Below are 19644 nucleotides of genomic sequence, written 5' to 3'. Positions count from 1 at the left end.
GGTCCAAACCACAGACCTGAATGTCAGAGAGGAAGTGAGCTGGCGTTTAAATGAATGTAACAGCTGTGAACATACCGTGATACACTGGAGACATCTTGTTCTAGCTCCAGCAAGGAGTATATGAGAGCCTGTACTGTGTAACATCACACCTAGGGGGGTGTATGAAAGCAGGGGACCAAAATAAGAGTTGGATCTTTTTGGGGCATTAAATGTTTCCAATCTTACTTTTGACATGTAAAATAATAAAGAAAGTCATATCAAACACAGCAGATATAGTTGTGTTTATTCGTTTCTTTACATAGCTCCAGATAATGATGGACTCTCCTTATGATATCTGAACATCTTTATGCCCTCTAGTGGAGGGACCAGTGCTTGTTGTTCCTCATTGAACAGTTTGGTCCAGAGCGGCCCATCTGGACAGTATGTGAGTAGGTGCTGTCACTCTCCCAGTATGATTGAAGTGAATGAAATTGAATTGATTGAAAAACTTGAATGTTTACACAATAAATATAGATTGCTCTAACATTTGATAATCATATTTTGCTCCCACAGGGTATAAAGTAATTACGATTTTCAGCCATTTATGGCATTTCCTCTTGTGCATTCAATTTCCTGTCCTAGTGGTTTCACTATGATAATGCTAAATAGGTTTTTACTGCATGTTGAAATAAACAACTACCTCAAAAAAGGTTAGTCAGTTTCAGATTATTGACAAGAAACAAACTTTTTAAGCAAGAATGCCAAAAATTCAACTTCTCAGATGTGAATAATTTTTTGTGTTTTTGAGTATCATAAACTGAATACCTTGGTTTTGGACTGTTGGTCGGACAAAAGAAGACATTTGAGGTTTACTTTGGGTCTGGGAAATGTTAAAATAATGGGGAGCTTAATCAATACAGAAAAGAATTGTCTTACAGTAAACGTGTTTATCAGAAGCAGTGATCACATTTGTACTCTAATTTAAAAGTGGTTATTCGTAGATAGAACTAATTTTTCCCATTTATTTGATTGTTTTTTTACAAATTGTTGGTAACACACCTTACAAATAACTAAGCTGAAACGTTTCCATCAGAAAAAACACCACAGTTGTGGTAATGTTGTTCAGACATAGAGTTTTGCAGGTCGGTCTTTGTGTAACGCCACTGAGGGGGTGGTGTGTCACTTTAATGATCTCACCTTTAGCAGACAACTCGACACCACCCAGTGTGCACAGAGAATATTACAAGCACATCCAAGAAATTAGCAAAAAACTTTCAAAATGAATCTTGATTTTATTTTCATCTTCATGCATGGAAAACACAAAACACTGTGTCGAGGCAGTAACAGAGACATCTACACTGTCATCAGATATCAAGAAGGGCTGGATCTGGACTGACTGTTTTCTTCTGGTGACTGTGTAGAAATGGAACTGTCAGTGAAACTTGCATAATGGTATTTTATCTGACCCGTGCAATCACAAATCAACCAAGAGCAAAACTTTGAACTTTGAAATACTTTAAATTTCAGGTATTTGCGTCTTTTTGCAGTAATTTACTTGGTAATCATCAGCCACTCAAATACCATCATACCATGTCATGAAGTAACAAAAGGAAGTCGTAATACTTTCAAAACTCAAGAATAGCAGTCAACTCATGATACAAGTGGGTTAAAATAGCAAAGACAATATTGCAAATGACAACAAAGCCCAGAAAAATAGGACAGCCTCATTAAAGGGAAGAAAGTTCCTCCCACAACAGAAATTATGCTCAATATAACATGTTTTGAAGCAAGAAGGAAAATACACATTTTATTTACACTTGCACATCTCTGTATTTTATAGCCCATTGTAACACTCCCACATTTGCTAAGAAATTAAAAATATTATCCCTTTTACAAAGTTATTTTACTATGTTACAGTCTTCACAGTAGTCACATGTGCTTTTTAACCACTCAGGTAAATGAAAGCTGAAGAAAATATTTATACCACCCTCACTCAAGCTAATGATAAAGAAGTCTAAGCCAAAAAATACCCCAAAACAAATGCTGTAAGTTAATGCGTCATCTCTATTGCACTATACAATATCTAGGTCTGAGGTTTAGGAAATTAAATAAAAAGAGAGGCTCCTGTAGGAAGGAATGAAAAGTGATTAGGAACAGCTCAGTGGTTTTAACTGCGTTTTCTTTTCTCATTAAAAGTCATATGGAACAGTGGGGGGGTGGCAGTTGCAGCATTCCTGTTGCACTCATTCAACATTCTTTTTACATGTAGATAAGGATTGGGTTAAAGTGCTTTGTCTCTGCTCCTAGTAATTTAGTAGTTGAGGAGTGACAGTGTAAACATGATGGGAGTGCCTACTGTTAAAGTGACTCTTAAAGTATATGATGTGTCTATTTTATTGGCACCAGGGTGAAAAAGGACTATAAACCTCGAGGTGAATCCTGAAAGATGTTGGCTGTGGTCGGTTAGATTGTCTGCTTTTCGACTCAAGTAACCAAAATAGCTCTTCTACACATCACATTTGGAAAAAGGAAGAAAGTGGTTGGGAATTAAAGAATGGATGAGCCACTATGACTATTTTAATAAAAGTTATGTCTCCAGCTGTTATTCCATCATCAGTGAGCAAAGATTTCCTACGTGCAGGTCAGCCCAGTTATCTCTGTGAGAACCTCAGTCACAGGAGTGTGTGATGTGATGTCTGGGCTCTTTTGCTTGCCTTTACTGGTAGACCTCAACATGCCCATGCAAGGTGGTGGTGTTCCCTCCACAGTCCACATACTGGTACATCTCCTGGGAGACCTGCTCCGTGTGGCCGAAGTATGACGTTGTCACCGTCACCCTGAAACATAGCCGCAGAGTCAGTGATGTCATCAGACAATAAGATGAGATGAGTGCTGCTGTCTAGCAAGACTGTCGGCTCTAAATTCTGCAGTGGTGTAGAAAATCTGGGTGGGGAAAGCAGGGGAGAAACTACCCCATCTGTATCAGGTCATTGATTCATAATGTGATTCATTAGATTCTACATATTTCCCTGGTCACAAAAACATACAGTCCTCCATTGTTAAATGCATTAAACTAAAGCCTGCAGCTGACACTCACAAGTGGCCTCCAGGGTATTATGGTCTTGATGTAAATCTAGAATTACAAGAATAGGATTTATGGTATTAGCTGTTTCTTTTCTGAAGGCTGGGTTTCTGTCTAATGTTACTTGGCTAGAAAGCTGTTATCTGGCTTTGACCACAAACGATTCAGTGGAGATTCAGTTTCTGCTTTGGAGAAATGTTTGCTTTTCTAAATTTAAATGTTGTTTAAATATCAGCAGTGACGAGGAAATGAGCACGGCACTCAAAGGCGCATGTAGCCCCCCCACTGGTCTAAGCAATACTCCACAGCAGGAGGCCGTGTCGTCTCTGGGCAGCTCCTCAGTATGTGTCTGTGAAATTACGAGAGTGTGGACGGGTTGTTGAGATTTCTTACGATATATGAAAGCATAAATACTACAACAAACAATATTTACAGGATACAGATAGAATGTACAGTGTGATTACATCTAAAGAAAAACACTAGAGTATAGGATGTAAATAAAGAAAAGTGCTTGAAATATTGCACATTAAGCCGTACTTACTGCATCATGACCACTATGTTGTGAACTTTAATGGTTGGCAAGGTGCAGTAGCCACTGTAAGAAAAGAAGTTATTTGTCATTTGAAATGATCCAAGTGTAAACACCACATTTTTATGACTTCTAGCAAGATACTTACAACATATAACTCATATCATCAGCAATGGTGGTGGGAACTGTGTAGTCAATCTGCAATACACACAATTTATAAAGCATTTGAGGAGAGAAAAATTTAGACAAAAACATATAAAAAAACAATAAATTTGGTTTGGTTTTGTCCTGTTTTATTTCATTCAGAAGCCAATGGTCCAATAGTGAGCAGTGTTACCAGGTTTTTCATGTCATAAGACAATGAGATGCTCAAAATATTTGTTTGAAGTCTGGATTTATGCTGAAACATATTCTATTTCAGCAAGTCAGTGAGCTCAGTTGGACCAGGTTCCTTAACATTGTGACTGCAGGTATAACAGTAAGTGTTGTGTAGGCTGTGCAGGGTGCAGGCCAAACTGAAATGCATCACAAGTTCACTTCATTCTTAGACACCATTTTAACCTATAATAACCTATAGTGATGATTTTTATTTCACCAGACACAAATTTGTCCTTTGAGTGTAGTTTTTTTGTGTGTGTGTGTGTGTGTGTGTGTGTGTGTGTACAGTAGAATGTATTTCTACCTACCTGCCGTTCATCCAGTGGTATGATCACTGAGCTGTTGTTAAACTTGGCTTTGCCTATCACCGTCTTGGAGAACTGCACTTGGGCTGTGATGTTGGTCACAGATATGGCGTAGTAGTTGTTATTGGTGATGTTCAGAGTACTCTAGATGGAAGAAGACGGTTTTAGATTCTGACAATAGTGTGCTTAAAGAACTTGTATTCTATAAATTCATTGTCAAAATTATTCATTTCATTATTCATTTTTTTTGGCCTCTCGCGGTCAGTGGAAGGTGTAAACACACAACACTGACACACTGTCTCATTTTAAGTTGATATGGCAAACCTGTTAGCAAACAGTTGCCCATTTGCACATCCAGCAGATCTAGATCTAGATTGCCATTCATTTGGAGCCGTGTCTCTGCCCACTTGGCAGACGCAAGTCTTATATTTGCTCCCCTTTTAAATCGTTGCTAGTTGCTAACTTTGTCTACCTGCCGTTTGGTGTTTAACTGCCAAAGGTTGAAAATAGCTGCCTGCTGCAGCTGGAAACATCACTAATGAGAGCTGTCAGAGTGAACCAAAACAGTGGAGTTGCAGGACAGAAAACAAACACAAAATGCTCAAGGACAGCTCTAGGTGGACTAGAGCTAAGGACAACTGCGAGTCGAGTGATAATTGTCACTGTTCATCACCACAAGCGACCCCTTTCACATACAAGATGTCATGGGATCCATTGTTTGGATAAATGCATTGATTAGAGCTGCTTTAAGGCTGGTCAAATGGCTACACCTAAACACAAGCTAAATTACTGAGCTGCCCCTCTTAAATCAGGAACGTATGGCTATGCAATCTTACTGTGATGTTGAGATAGACAATTCGTTTGTCCACATCGTAGGAGACATAGGCAGACTTCACACCCACATAGGAGACATCGATGGAACGAGGGAAAAGGAAGAAAACGGCCAGGCCCGACAGCAGCAGGCAAAGTGCCACTGATATCGTGACATACAGCTTCCTGTAGGAGAAAGAAAAGAGAAGCAAGACCCTGAAACCAGCTGATGATTTCAAAGTCTATTGTGGTACTGTGTGTCCATCAGTTTCATCACGCAGACAGCAGACAGTTCATCTTGAACAGGAGCACTCAGAGCAGACTTACGTCCTGCTTGGCCTGAGCCTTTGGTCACTGTATGGAATCAGAGCTACGAGCTGGTTCTCTTGACCTGTGGAATTATTCAAAAAAGGAAAGGAAAGAAAGCTGAGTCACTTTACTGTTAGTGAGTAAAGAGTGTGTACTATGCGCTATATATAAATATATATATATATATATAACTAAAACAACAATTAACCTTTGCAAACTGTGTATTCAGGCTTTAACAAAATTGGGGGTATTGAACATTGAATATGACTTTTGCCCACTTGTAATTATAGATACTTTTAGTGATGATTCAGATTCCTGAACATAGATTGTTTGTGTTCTGTAATCTGTAAAAAGTGGAGCAAATTTAAGAATATCAATCTTTCATGAAACATATTTGCTAGTCTACATCTGTGATGTATAAAGCTTGTCTGGAATACTATCCAAAGATTCTAAACTGTTAACTCTAAATATAAGGATGCTTTTAGGAACTTTCTTATTTAATCCTGAATATTTAATGTTATCGAGTTATAGCAAACTACCATTTCAGGGGATTTAAGGACAGAAAGCTCTACCTCGTGGGATTCTGCCGGTGCCCTGACATGTGGGGCACGTGACGCTGTCCCGTCCAGTGAACTCCACATAAGGGAACTGAGAAACATCTCCATTCTTTCCATCCTCCTCTGTCTGACTGTCTCTGTACTCGCCATCAGCCGTCAGCGCATCTTGACTTTCATCTTTGTGCTTGGCTAAGTGTGACTGGGACTTGCCCATAGCTGCAGCTGTCTGTACACAACACAGAAAATAGCATGAGGATAGAGGAACTGCCACACGCAATAGGTGCTGCACGATGTGCTGACTAACCACATGCCACACAGCCGCTTGAATGTGAAATTGGACCTGGACGGATTCCAGGAAACATTTCCCAGGAGAATAATCTTCAACTGGTGTGCTTCTTAATAGAGAATAGCCAGTAACCTTGGTTTAATGTATGCCTTTTCATTCACTATACTATCACCAATCATTCATTTGGGCAGTTTTCTAACACATAAAAGCTTATGGCTTTGTCCTATTACATGTTTATTAATCATCTAAAATGACCATTGTATTACTGTAGGTTTTTTTAAAAGATTACATAGTAACACGTTACATTATTTTACATGTTCTCTAAGACAGCTGCCGAGTTAATTAGGTGACTTCTTGGTCATTAAGGCCTTAACTACTTATGCCTTTTACTAGAAACTGATCATCTTTTTATGGAGAAAGAACCATTAGTCATTATTAATACTGAAAATGGATGATGACATCTCTGCCCCTACTGTAATATTCAGAAACATGCTATAACAGGGTTTTAGGAGACTCTTCTACACGCCTATATCCAACTGGGGAGTGACAGAAGCCCTGGATGAACCAAGCATGGATAAAAAGACTTGGTCAAACTATTAGTACAGACTATTAGTTAAGTTTATTAGTGTACATTTTGAGTACTATTATTATTTATTAATTATTATTTAAAACAACTGTCTTGTCTTTGTGCTTTTCTACAGTTTATCTCACACGATGGCAAACAGGTACAGTCTTCAATGACAGACATCTTAAAAGTGAGCTTTTAGTGACCTTTATGTTTTTGTACCATTGACATCACAATAGAAAGTAACCAACCACCTTTACTTCAGTACTGTATGTGAGAACAGTACTTGTACCAGTATACTCCGCTTTATTACCTTACTGCATTTCCCTCACAGCTATACTCACTGGTTACTTTTCAGATTAAGCACTTAACTTCACCTCAACCAGCTGCAATATTAAAATACTGCTCAGACGTCAATGCACCAAGAACAGAATAAAGGATGTTGACAAAGGACAGTCCGCATTACATATATCTTTGCTTTTGATACTTAGATACAAGTAAATGTAAATGTTACATCTGTACTTCTGCTTAAGTAAATGCAGGAATACTGACGGAGCACAGAGTAAAAGATCCAAATACTTATTCCACCACTTATAATACAGTATCACTAATTACTGCATGTCTGGATTATGGCTAGTCACTGATAATTGTAAAGTACACCTATCAGTGCTGGATGAAGTATTCAGGTCTTTTTATTATTAGCAAAATGAACTGGAAGTATTCAAAGTAAAGGTGCTCATGAAGCTTAAAAATGAAAAAGTGTGTCGACTCTTAATTTTGTAATATATAATAACTATAATAAAACGACAAATAAATGAGTTTTGGATTATGACTGCAGCCTTAACGTGTAATGAGCACTTTACAGTTGTAGAACAGGGTGGAGCTGGTTTGAACTATTAAAACACAGGTGGGTAGTATAGTTTAATCATTTACACACAAAGCATGTAAAGAAGTCATAAAACCCCATGTAGTATTATCAGATTTTATAAGCTCATTTGTTTTGTTCGTAAAAATCTTCGTCAGAAAAGGAACCAGTGCCTGTTGCTGTCCGATAAATGCAGAGGAGTAAAAATGTACAGTATTTCTCTCTGAGTAGAACATTACAAGCATAAAGAAGCATAAAATGAGAGTACTCGAGTGAAGTATAAGTACGTCATGTCTGTACTTGTCTGGAGTAAAGTAGACCTGCGTAGTCGCTTTAGAGCATCGATGTAAAGCAGGTCTGTCCTCAAAGGCATCACATAGCTAATGTGGGTGAGAGCAGTGCTGCTGCCCTCGGTCCCTCCGCATGTCGGGCCTGAGGCCTCACCTGTTGGCCACGATTGTTCCTGTTACACTGTGTCAGCTCCAACAGGGACAACAAAGCGGTGCCACAGACCGGGGTGCCTACATAACGTTCTATTTTCCACACGGCCCAGGCCGCCATGCTGCCCAGCCTCTGAGCCTCCGCCAGGAACACCACGTACCGGCCAGGGGCAAACGGTCCGCGCGCCTTCATTCTAACTGCCAGAGGCGACATTTGCTTTGTATAATTCTATTTTATCACCAGCAGAACAAAGAATGTCGTGTCGTCACGTAATTCTTGACAGTTAATTAAATCACAAGAATCAACGGCCGCTCTGTATAACGCGCTACGTCACCAGAGGCATTAGGTGTTTAAGAGGCTGGAAGCTGGCTGAATGTCCACGTCCCCTGAGCTAATACCGTCCTCCATCTTACCTGGTGTGTGCTTTTATTCTGACTTGCTTGCCATTCGTTGTAGCGTCGCTGTTTGTTGTTGTTCGCTCAGCAGCAAAGACTGAAGCTAACGGAACGCCCCCCCCCTCTGTCCTCATTGGTCAGACGCACGTTGGGGGACGTACCTTGCGCCGTGCGGAAGACCTCATCACAACAGTGCAGATGGACGTAGAGTGACAACAGCACGCTCATTAGGAACAGTCCTCTAGTTCTCCAAGTCCAAAATACAATGATGTTCAACAGGATCGCTATAAACCCTCTATGTTCTGCTACATCCCCCTAACACACCATCATTACTATAGAACTACCAAAGGTGGAAGAAGAATTCGGATCATTGCTTGAAGTGATACTGATGTGTCTACAACCCTGTATCCACGAATACTAGTAGAAGTACAAAAGTATGTGAAACAGGAAGCCTTCCTCAGGTGTGAAAGGCAGGAGTAGCCCACTTGTTGGGAGAATCAAGTAGTATATATGTTAAAATACAAGTGTATAGTGTTGTATTCTTGGGTTATTATTACTGATACATGCATCATTCATCTGGGATTGTCGTAGTCATGGTGAGGCTAATGTTAAATATTTTACACCTCTAATTTGTACTTAAGTCAAGAGTAAATGTATTTAGTTACACTCCACCACTGATGGATAAACTGGCACCACTGGTTAATAAACTAATGAATTATTAGTCTATTATCACTGATGCACCACCATTATGCAGCACTCGTATACTGGTGGTGGGGGGGCTATTTGTACATTATTTGACAGTTTTGTAGAGAGCTACTTGAGTAAGCGTACCCAGCTACTGTGATTTACAAATTGACAGTTTGATAATGTAAACCTAAACAGATAGAAATAGATAAAAAAGACAATGTATGGTAAAGTGAATGTGCTCCACACACACACACACACACACACACACACACACACACTATAACAGACTGTAGCCATGTCATGGGGAAGCATATAAAATGCCATGAAATGCAATTAGGTCATTGTAAATGTAGTATTAGGCTCACAGGAAGGTGGTACAATCATGTGCCTGTAGGGGAACCAGATACTCTTAACTGAGATCATTATCAGTAAAAACCAGGAAAAGGGAAATAAAGAATATGTGACCTGTTGTTTCATACAGGAGGCACTTGTGTTTGTTGACTGAAAAACTATGTCGACCTCAAATGGTGTCCCAAAGGGTTGGAAAGGGGTTCCATAGAATGTGGACATACTTCAAGTCTATAGGAACAATATACCACAGGAACAATCTATAATAACCTCAAAAAATATAGCTGTTCTAAGGACGACAGGAACATTACATTTAAAAGCAACAAGATTCTTAACAACATCATAAACCGGATAAAACATTTGAGATAGCATATAGTATAAAAGCCTCACCTTATCGACAGACTTAGACACGTCACAGCCAGTGTTTGGAATTTTTGTCCTACGTAAAAAGGGCCAGACGGTGTTCTGGATGCACGAAGGCTGCAGTTCCTGGAAAATCTTATCAGCTGACAGAAACATGTTCCAGGGTCGAGCAAATATTGCAACAACCACCACCATTGTTGCTCCCAGTCAGCCATAACGCACCACATCATTTCATTAGGCTGCTTAAAACAGACGCGCTTCAGTGGAATAGATGATGAAAAGAAACAGTTAGACTATTTTAGTGCTGTGTAGTTAACAGAGAGTTCTTCTCCCATGAATCACAACTAAAATACTGACCGCTTTGGAAAGGTGTTCAGGACATTTCATTTCATTCAAGATTAGACGGATTAAGATGTACTCAAGTCAGTTAAACCCCACAGATGATAGAGAATAAGTTAAAAAAAAAAAAAAACTAAGAGTACTGCTTCATTAATAATTACTTGTTAATGAAATGAATCATCATCATCAACCCAAATCAAACTATGGTGGGCTAAAATGTAAAATATGGTGTGACACAGATCACTTAGATGGTCAGTACAGTGTTTCTTCAAACCATTTTTTCTTTCCTTCAGCCAGATGATGGCAGTGTGCTGCCATGTGTGAATGTATGACTCAGCAGCACCGTGAACTGTCTCATCAACAACAACATGGTTGTTAATGCCCATGAGCAAACATCAAATTATAGTGATGATAGATTTATTTTAATCTATTAAATCGCTCTTATTTCAGAGGAGCCACGGTGAATAATGCACAACCTGGCAAGCCGAGGGAGAAAGACACTTGGAAAATGACTAATAAAGATAATAACCTTGCACCGACTGTGCTGATAATGGACCTGGGTGAAGTTAATATTTGCAAATATCAATTAATGTTCATTTTGAGTTCAGGACGGATCTGGTTTAATGATTTAGGACAATTGAGATTGTCGGCTTTTTTTCCACTTTCCCTGTGATTGTTTAACCCAGTGACATTTATGAGTCACTGTACAGCGCTGTGCACAGAAACCATCTGGTAGTCACATTAAAATGTGCTAAAAATATTCGACACAGGTTGGTTTTAACAATGACCTACTTGGCAACATCAGCAAGTTTGTCACAACGCCAGCGCTAAATGACAGAAATCAGCATCAACAGTGGCCCTGAATATCCCCTTAAATACGGATTTGCTACTGTAGAGAAAATATGTTTTTAATGATGTGCATTCACAGTATTTTTTTTTTTTTTTTTAAATGTTCCCGCGAACCATCTAGACTGTAGAGTTTCACGATGATTAAATCGTGATTGTCCGGAAAGAAGCAACGTTAACTCGAAGTTGAACCTGGAGGACCGGAAAATGTGTCCTCGAAAAGATTTATGATGCAGTTCTGCTGCTGCTGATACGAGAGTTTGGGATTAGCATACTTCCTCTTCTGCCATGAAATATTTTGGAAAGTACCACCAGCTGTGTACCAGAGGTGTTGGCCGGTTTGTAAACTCAATATGCACTTTGGCAGGAAGCCAATCATTGTTCCAGTTGCATGTAAAAGAGGGCAGTGGAGTTTGTTTTCTCTAATCTGAACCACTGTGGAAAGACTTTCTGATTTTGGTAATCCTTCGCACCAGGTTAGAGATTTTGACATTTTGACCTCCCTCCCCTTAAGCACGGTAGATTGTACTTTTTCTGGTGTTACATTCCAGTTAAAGGTTCACTAAGTAACTTTTATAAAAACAGCTTTTTGTCATATTTGCTGAGACCGTCGCTGTATCCTGACAGCGGTACGCGAGACAGGTCATCTGTGAAGGAGTCAGGTTCCTCTGGCTCCTCCTAGCGCTCCTAATGGCATTTGCAAGAATCCGCTGTGCCTGAACAAAAGCGACCAATCAGAGCAGGAGCAGTCTCTTATTTACTGTCAATCACTGCTTGTGCACATGCTGCACAGCCCTCCCCCCAACCACCACGAAAAAACATTTTATTTGTAGCTACGTGGAGAATAGATTGTGCTTTGGGGGGGGGGACATGGGAGGCAGGGTCATTATAAAGTGCTGTGATATGTTGATTGTTGCTTTGCTCTGTGCCAGGGTGGCCACGGGTCCTTCAATAGTCTTAAAATGTTCACAATTCATATTTAATACTAAAAGGCTTTAAGAGTCTTAAATGCTCCTTGGGAAGGTCGTAAATCCTTATTTCTTATTTACCGAATGCTGAATTCTTGTGTCTCTGTTATCCTGTTCCAGTGTGGCTTCAGTGAACATGACTCCACCGTCATTCATCATCAGTCCATCAATCTACAGGGGGGGGGGGGGGGGGGGGGGGGAGTTGACTGGATTCATTCAGACAGTCTGTCTGTTGGCTGAGTGAGACAGGAGATGTTCACCTGTTTATTTAGAAGCCATGATTAAACTATAAAACTGACGACCACAATAATAATACACAATGATAAATAGTAGTAATAATAATAATAATAAACAAATGTTCTTCAACTCAACCACTTATTGTCACCTTGCATCGCCTTTCATTTTGAACCGGCAGCATATGTGTGTTTTTATATTTGATGATAATTGGCCTTTAATGCTATTAAAAAGTCTTAAATCTAACATGCTGACATTCTGCTCCCCCTGCTCCATTATAATCTCACACAGAGCTGCTCTTCATCAATAACCTCATGAATTTTTAACATTCACCTTCACCCACATGTCTCTCTGTGTCTCTACCTGTCTGTCTGCCTCTGCTTGTGTGTGTGTGTGTGTGTGTGTGCTCTGTGTAGCTCTCTATTTAGACACAACTGACAAACATGTAGAATATTCAAATGCAATTTTAAACACACAGTCACAAACAGCGGTGACACTAGCCTGTTTGGAATAAATATAGTGGATGGGCTTCATGTGGGAGGGAAAAATCAGGGGAACTGAAATTCCAGGTCTTGAGCCAGCAGCTCCTGCCTGCCACCCGGAGCTCCATGCCATCTGCAGTGTTAGTGCTGTGTACCGCTGTGGGTGCCTCTGTATACCTAGAAGTGAAGCGGGCTGGAGAAGGAGGGGGAGGGACCTGGAAGTTGTACTCTTTCAAATCCTGCGGCTAAGTCTACTTTAAGTCCACTCTCTTGTCAGTGCTGCTTTAAGAACCAGTAGAAACCAGTGCAGACTGTGCTTTCCTGTCATTTCGCCTCGTTTGTTGTTTCTTTGTTGTCTCCCTCCCAAACGTGGGTGACGTGATTGTTTTCTTGCCGTTATTTTGCGACACATTCTGACCACTGAGAAACCACGCTGCACTTTTTCTTCAGGTTTTTCCACGGCGAGGAGATTTGGTACCGCCACCTGCCGAAATGTCTCACCTAAGAAAATGTGCTATCATAAATGTAATGCTTGCCTATGGGCAAATGGGTTGCAGGTAGTCAGCCCCCCCCCCCCCCCCTAATCTCAGAATCCTCCACCTGTCACTGCAACTCACAGTACCAATACAGTCGTGTAGTACACAGAGAGGACTAATTCATTTAGAATCACCGTGAGGCATTTGAAAACACCTCAGCACTAGTCTGAGGAGGCAGGTTAAAAGTGGCAGCGCTGGTCCGGTCTGCGGTGTGCGGAAGCTGCCTGTGTGTCCCCGATAAGAGGGAGTGAGTGGTGAGGACACGTCAGCCTACTTCAGGTGTCAGCACTTCAAACCACGAGCAGGGCTTCACAGGGAATGTGTAAAACTCCATATTCAGAGGTGAAGTGGAGGATATTTTGAGTTTGTAGTATTTGACGCCTGGTGTCAACTTGTTCTTAACCTAAAAAAAAAAAACCTCACTGGAGTTCTGCTCTTGCAAGCTTTTTGCCACTGTTGTCCTCTTACAGTAAGAATATACTTTCATATCTAATTGACAGGCCCCTTGTGGGACATCACAGCAGTTGCAGTGTGATCAAAGATGTGACAGCATATAATGCCAAGCCTGTTTGATTTTATGGGAAATTACTGAACATCATTGAAAGGTGTGCATGAGTCAGTCCCAGCCGTAAGCTGTACGAAGGCTGATGAACCGGGCGCTGACAGTGAAAATAAACATGAACGACTGAGCTGTCAAACGCAGAATTAACAACCCCTGAGTGAACCGAAATTCACTTGTTCTTAATTACTTAGTTACTGGGGTGAGGCTACGTCAAAGGAGATGTTGATTACATGAAAAATCTAATAATCTCAGACAAAATAAATAGATAAGAATCCCTGACAGGTCGCTGACAGCATGAATGTCGTTCATCCTGGGTGTTTGTCTGGGTTCAAATATACAGTCAGACTGGAATCATCCCGCTAATTATCATAAAGTGGGATTACACAACACAAAGTCTTGACGTCTTGAAATGGATTTTCAGTACGAATGCTTCGTAACCAGTAGAGACCCCAGAAGAAGAAAAAAAAACGGCACCATGGAAAAATAGCATTTTGAGCAAATTTTAAGAGGGATTCATCATAGTCTGACCCAGCAGTAGAGGGATTTATTTTGCACAAGACTCATCAGACATTTACACAGCAGGAAGAAGAAGGAGCAAGTGTTTGGAAAAGGATAAAAAAAATCAGTCATGCGACTGAATGTAGTCTTTAATTCCATTAAATATGTAGAACTGAACGAATCCCAAATTTGCAAATGACTGATGTTTGCTGGTAAGAGAACAGAATTAGCCGACACTGTGATAAGAATGGCTCAAATTTTTGATTTTTTTTTTTTTTTGCCAGTTTATTTTCCATTAAATTCCTAAATGACTTCAAATACGAGCACATTGACTGTTTGCACATGTGACAAAATGGTTACAGGGCTAATTTGAAAACTTGAAAGTAGATCTTTTATGAGCCCCACATTCAAACAGACGCTTGCTGGCTTCAATTTGCCGCAGCATAGCAATGTTGATGCTTTCGCTTTTGTGGCTTTACGATCAGATGGGAGGAACTCCCTTTCTTTAGACGCAGCGCTCATTAATTCACAGCAGTTCAGATAATAAGAGCTCAAACAACTTTTCCTTTTCAAAACAAGAGCATTCGTTCTTTCCTTATGTCCCTGAATAATTTCTTTACCCTGTGACAGTAGGATAAAAACATGAAAACACAGTGCATGGCAGATGCAGCACCAGAGAATCAGAGGAGTGGGATCCAGCAGGGCTGCAGTATGCTTCCAGGCACTTAACCAACACTCATCAATGGTAGAGCTGTGGCACTTTAGGGACTGGATAGACCCCAGCAGGGAGTCTGTCAAATGAATCCAAGCAGATCTACCATGTTCAGGCGGTTTACAGTATGCTTTAGTTGTTATTGTCCTGTGCAGCTGATGTGTGATGCAGCTCAGCCAGCGGTGTTCACATCTGTCCGAGTCTGGCAAAGATCACAGGCATCTGCATCCTTACACCCACTGAGGGGAGACGTCCTGCTGCGTTTGGTATTAGCTACAGATTTGTGGCATGTGCTTTAGAACCGCATTGTGACTAATAGATCATAAGCAAGAAGCAGATGACTTCTTTTAATTCTTTTTCACTGCAAAGCGGACTGCCCACTTTTCACAGAAAATAAAACGTACCACATAATGGTTGAGCGCCTGCCAAACTGGCTCGTTGATGCACGAACCAGTTTCTGTCAAATTTTGCCAGCATTTAGTCTGGAGGTTGATGGTTATTTTCCACATCGCCCATAAAGCATGTCATCTTTGAGCACCATGCAGCATTTCTGATTAACTCCTGCTTGGAATCCAATCTGATGCTTTGATTTTAAAAGAGAGAACACTCTGGTTGGAACGCAGCTAGAAAAAAAAGAAAAAAGAAAAAAGATTTCAGAGGGATTTACAAAGAGGGTTAGATAATAGATAAGGAAGGGGAAAGATGGATGAAGTATCCAAGTATATTTTCATTTCTGCAAGATAGTGCACCGGTCACCGTGTATGACTGAAATAATGGTGCCTTAATGGAGTTTAAGAAACTGATTCATGTATACACGGTTGTTTTATAGACTGGATTAGCAGCCAGACGTTAGTGGAGAGGTGCACTGGCCAGCATTTGATATCATTTTTCTGTCCTCAGCTGTTTTTCACCACACTTGGAGGCACTCAGTGGTGTAGATCACTTTCCTGCCTTCTTTAAACTCTCAGTGGTGTGCAGACGGGTGGTCTAATTGGGCTTCCTCTCAGGTCGAGGTCAATTACCTAGGCAATCATCCGGAGTTACATTGCATTAATCTTGCTTTGGCGCATTTGGAAGCTGCACTTACCGCTGGAAGAATGACACGAGGAAGTCTTAACTTACTTTCCAAACTTGCTTGGACACTGAATATTTTGGTTATAGAGAAAATCTTAATGAGCACCCAAAGTTGGAGCCATGTTATAAAACCAGCTGAGTGTAGTGCGTTCAGAAACGTAGCTGTTCACTGAATAACACCTATCGGAATAGAGGGAGTTAGGATGCCATATATTTAGCTCATACGTGGAGGTAAACCTGGCCAATCAACAAATTTAGAAGAACAGATCAACTGTTGGCTACTGATATGGTCAAATTATAACTCAGACTATAGCTACTTCATGAAAGCATTTCTTCCTTTTTCCCCGTTGTGTTTGTATGGGGAAAAAAATGTAAAACCAAATCCACTAAAAGTTGATAAAACAACATATGCATCTCATTTCTTCATTATCCCACAGCGGCAACAGCCCTGCAGCTGTTTTGTATAATATCGAGAATGCAAAATAAATAGGACACAAGCTGTATGCAGGATGCACTGAATATACAATAGAGCTTTAAGATCAAGCGGTAATGGGTTCTGAGTTTGAAATATAGTTGCTGACAGTTGACTGCAGTCACCAGTAAAAATTCAATAAAAAGGCTCTTTATTCTGTCTGCCAGGCTATTTTGGTGTGATCATGGAAAATGGGATGAGACTGTTTGCAGTTACTCTAATCTCCATCATCTTTCCGTCATCACCTTTTTAATTTACCAAATTGCAGCTTGATCAGGGAACGAGAGCTGACAGGATGGGGACGGGAGAGGACACGGCAGCGATGCAGGGCTGCCTGGGCAGATTGTCGGTCATGTTTGGTACACCTTGACCCAAAGAGTGTTTGGTCCTCTGGGCAAAGGAGCTGCACGCGTGGCAGTATCAGTGAAGGTGCCCCAGTGCTCTCTGGTAATGCCCTCCTGGGTGTTTGCATGAAAAATTGCCACGGCAGCAGTTTGGTGGGATGAAAACTAAGACTGCCAAAGTCGCTGTGAGAGCTCACCAAACCAAAATGCTACCAGCCATGCTGAAATAGCAGTAAAGTCTCGAAAGATGAAAGATGAAAGATCAACACAAGAGCTCTGGGTGCTCGTATGGAAGATCAAAAATGAAACTCACAGTGAAATACTGTATATATCTCAACATTTCCATTTCCACGTCCGTTTCTACTGCTGATGTCCCATCAACATATTTCACTCACAGCCCTTCAACTGTTGATGTAGCAGCTAGTTGACTAATAGTCAGAAACCCCATTCTCTCGGCAGGAACAGGCTGATGGATGGGTTAGAAAACATGACGGTGTGCAGGATCACAAATGATGAAACCAGCCAGCTCAAAGATAAACTCATTTGTGATACAGGTGGCAGAATGTACTGTAACACTGGCCTCCATTAATCCGGGGTAAATTAAAAAAAAAAAAAGAGTGCATGCATGGTTTGGGGTAATTATTGATCAACAACCCTATCACCCCCCCACACACAGATGTATTAGGGTCATTTAATGCTTTGGGGCTGGATTAAGTCTCTTTTTATACAATTTTTAAAAATATGTCCTAAATTGCAGTGTGTTTTTTTTTTTTCCCCCCACGAAAGCAGAGATTAATGTAGATGTCACACATGCACAAACCTTACAACCTTGTGGGTGAGTGCTGGGAGGGAGGGCCGTCTCCACTCTCATTTTTGTTTAGGTCTTAGCTAAGAAGCATAGCAACGGCACATTGAGGAGCTAATGAGCTTTACATACAAACATGGACACGCATGCACGCGGAAACACACAGACTGTAGGCGAGAGGATGCGCGCACAAGAAAAGTATATACTCTCAATAAAACGCCCACCCACACACACACACACGCACATTCCTGCCTGTCAAATCATATTAACATCAGGTCAGGCTGTTTTTTTTATTTTTTTTAGCTGGTTGCTATGGCAGCAGTTAGAGAAAGATGGCCGTCTGTGGGCCGTTCCTACAGGCGTCAGCAACAACAGGGCGGCAGCAGTAAGATTGGTGTAACTACTAGAGATTGATCCCCACTGCTGTGCTTAATGTAATGTAAGAGTGTGACTCAAAAATGCATGAATAACTGAAGTGCTCTTGATATATATGAAATGACTGCAATTTGTCATCGTAAAAAGAGGTCAAAATCTTTCAGGCCTACACATCTATCCATTAACTGGACTGTAAAAGCCCCTGAATAAAGTTTCTTCTCATATATCCAAACGGGGTTATCTAGGTGAGCTTATGAAGCACCACATTTGATGGTAAATTGTCTCAGGTGTGAAGTTGAAGTGCATAACTTCTCTTTATCCTGACTTTTCCTGTAGCTGTTAATCTGAAGTTAGCTTATTAAATAGAATATAATAATATATCATGATAAATGATGCTTGCATAACAGAAATAACACACGCGCTTATTTCTTTAATTTGGCCCCAACCAAATTTAAATCAGTGTGGTGTGTTAACTCTCGAATGTCACACATAAAGTCCCGTAACTAAAATACACCCTTCGGCATCCTCGCTTGTAATTACATTAGTTTAATTTAGCTAAATGTCAAAATCGTGACTATCTATCTGGGTCAAAGTTTGCCAATAATGTTAAAGACAGAAGTCCTGATGCCAGGTTTCCTTCTGCCGTGCGGTGCCAAACCACGTCGTCATACCCTGAAAGAACAAGTTGTTTACAGCAAAGTGAGAACGAGCAGAGTCAGAAACGGAGGTCCTTTTCATCAGGTACAATGAACACATCTGGACCGGGCACTTTGTATAAACTGTTTTCTAAATCCCAGGTAGCTTTAAGGTTTTAGTGCCAACCTTTAGTACATACAACACCTCCTCCACAGCCGTCGCTCTGCTTCCTATGGAATTCCCAATCGGTGCGATCCTGAGTGCGCTGCAGAAAGGTGCTGCGTCTGCTAGCATGTTGTGGAGGCAGAGATTTGGCATGTGGGTCGAGTGGGCTTTTTTTTTTTTTTTTTTTTCCTCCTGTATTTGCAGTGGCTTGGCAGAGTGGCCACTAAAAAAGCAGCCCTATCTGACCTCGTTCTGCTTCAGCCCCGTTTTGGTCGCTTCAGATAATGACGCTGACCCATATTTGCTAGATGGACGGTTTTGTTTGTTTGTTTTCAAAATGAAATTTTTATCATAATGTTTCCAGAGAGAAAAAAATAAAGACAAACGGGACTGAAGAAAAAGCTGCATACGTGCAATCACAAAAGTACCCTCTCTTCTAGTTTGATAAAAATGAGATAAAAATCATTAATCAGCATGATTAATAATGAAACTTAAAGAGCATTCACAGATTGCTGAAAAAAAAGATATGCAAGCATTGTGTATGTTTATGAACCTTTACAGCTGCAGATTTGTAATTATACATGCTCATGGAAGCACTTTTTCCACACCATTACTCATGAAATGTAATAGCAGGAAAGTTGGTTTGATGTGCTAAATGATGTTCCTTTACAACTGCTTGTTAGACGAAAAACAGGGA

The 19644-nt window shown here is 40.6% G+C and overlaps 1 protein-coding gene across 1 annotated transcript; it reads right to left on the bottom strand.

Moving 5' to 3' along the window:
• Nucleotides 1-1251: 1251 nt before the first annotated feature.
• Nucleotides 1252-8585, bottom strand: tmem106ba (transmembrane protein 106Ba). The gene is made up of 8 exons (XM_070835097.1): nt 8520-8585; nt 5965-6175; nt 5411-5474; nt 5110-5269; nt 4277-4417; nt 3739-3788; nt 3603-3656; nt 1252-2816 (listed from the first exon to the last, which is right to left on the bottom strand). The coding sequence occupies exons 2-8, from the start codon at nt 6161-6163 to the stop codon at nt 2696-2698; spliced, it is 789 nt and encodes a 262-aa protein (XP_070691198.1). The 5' UTR covers nt 6164-6175; nt 8520-8585; the 3' UTR covers nt 1252-2695.
• Nucleotides 8586-19644: the final 11059 nt, after the last annotated feature.

Source organism: Pempheris klunzingeri, chromosome 8, assembly GCF_042242105.1.
Source record: "Pempheris klunzingeri isolate RE-2024b chromosome 8, fPemKlu1.hap1, whole genome shotgun sequence".
Taxonomy (NCBI): Eukaryota; Metazoa; Chordata; class Actinopteri; order Acropomatiformes; family Pempheridae; genus Pempheris; species Pempheris klunzingeri.
Note: the sequence above shows the minus strand (reverse complement) of the source record. Positions and strands in the feature narration are given on the sequence as shown.

What these genes read in the sequence shown, in the direction of transcription:
- tmem106ba (XM_070835097.1), bottom strand. Translation starts at nt 6,163, where the DNA reads ATGGGCAAGTCCCAGTCACACTTAGCCAAGCACAAAGATGAAAGTCAA. An exon ending in TACCACTGGATGAACGGCAG is followed by an intron (nt 3,789 to 4,276) that starts GTAGGTAGAAAT and finishes TGTGTATTGCAG; the next exon opens with ATTGACTACACAGTTCCCAC. An exon ending in AACATAGTGGTCATGATGCA is followed by an intron (nt 2,817 to 3,602) that starts GTAAGTACGGCT and finishes GCTATGTTTCAG; the next exon opens with GGTGACGGTGACAACGTCAT.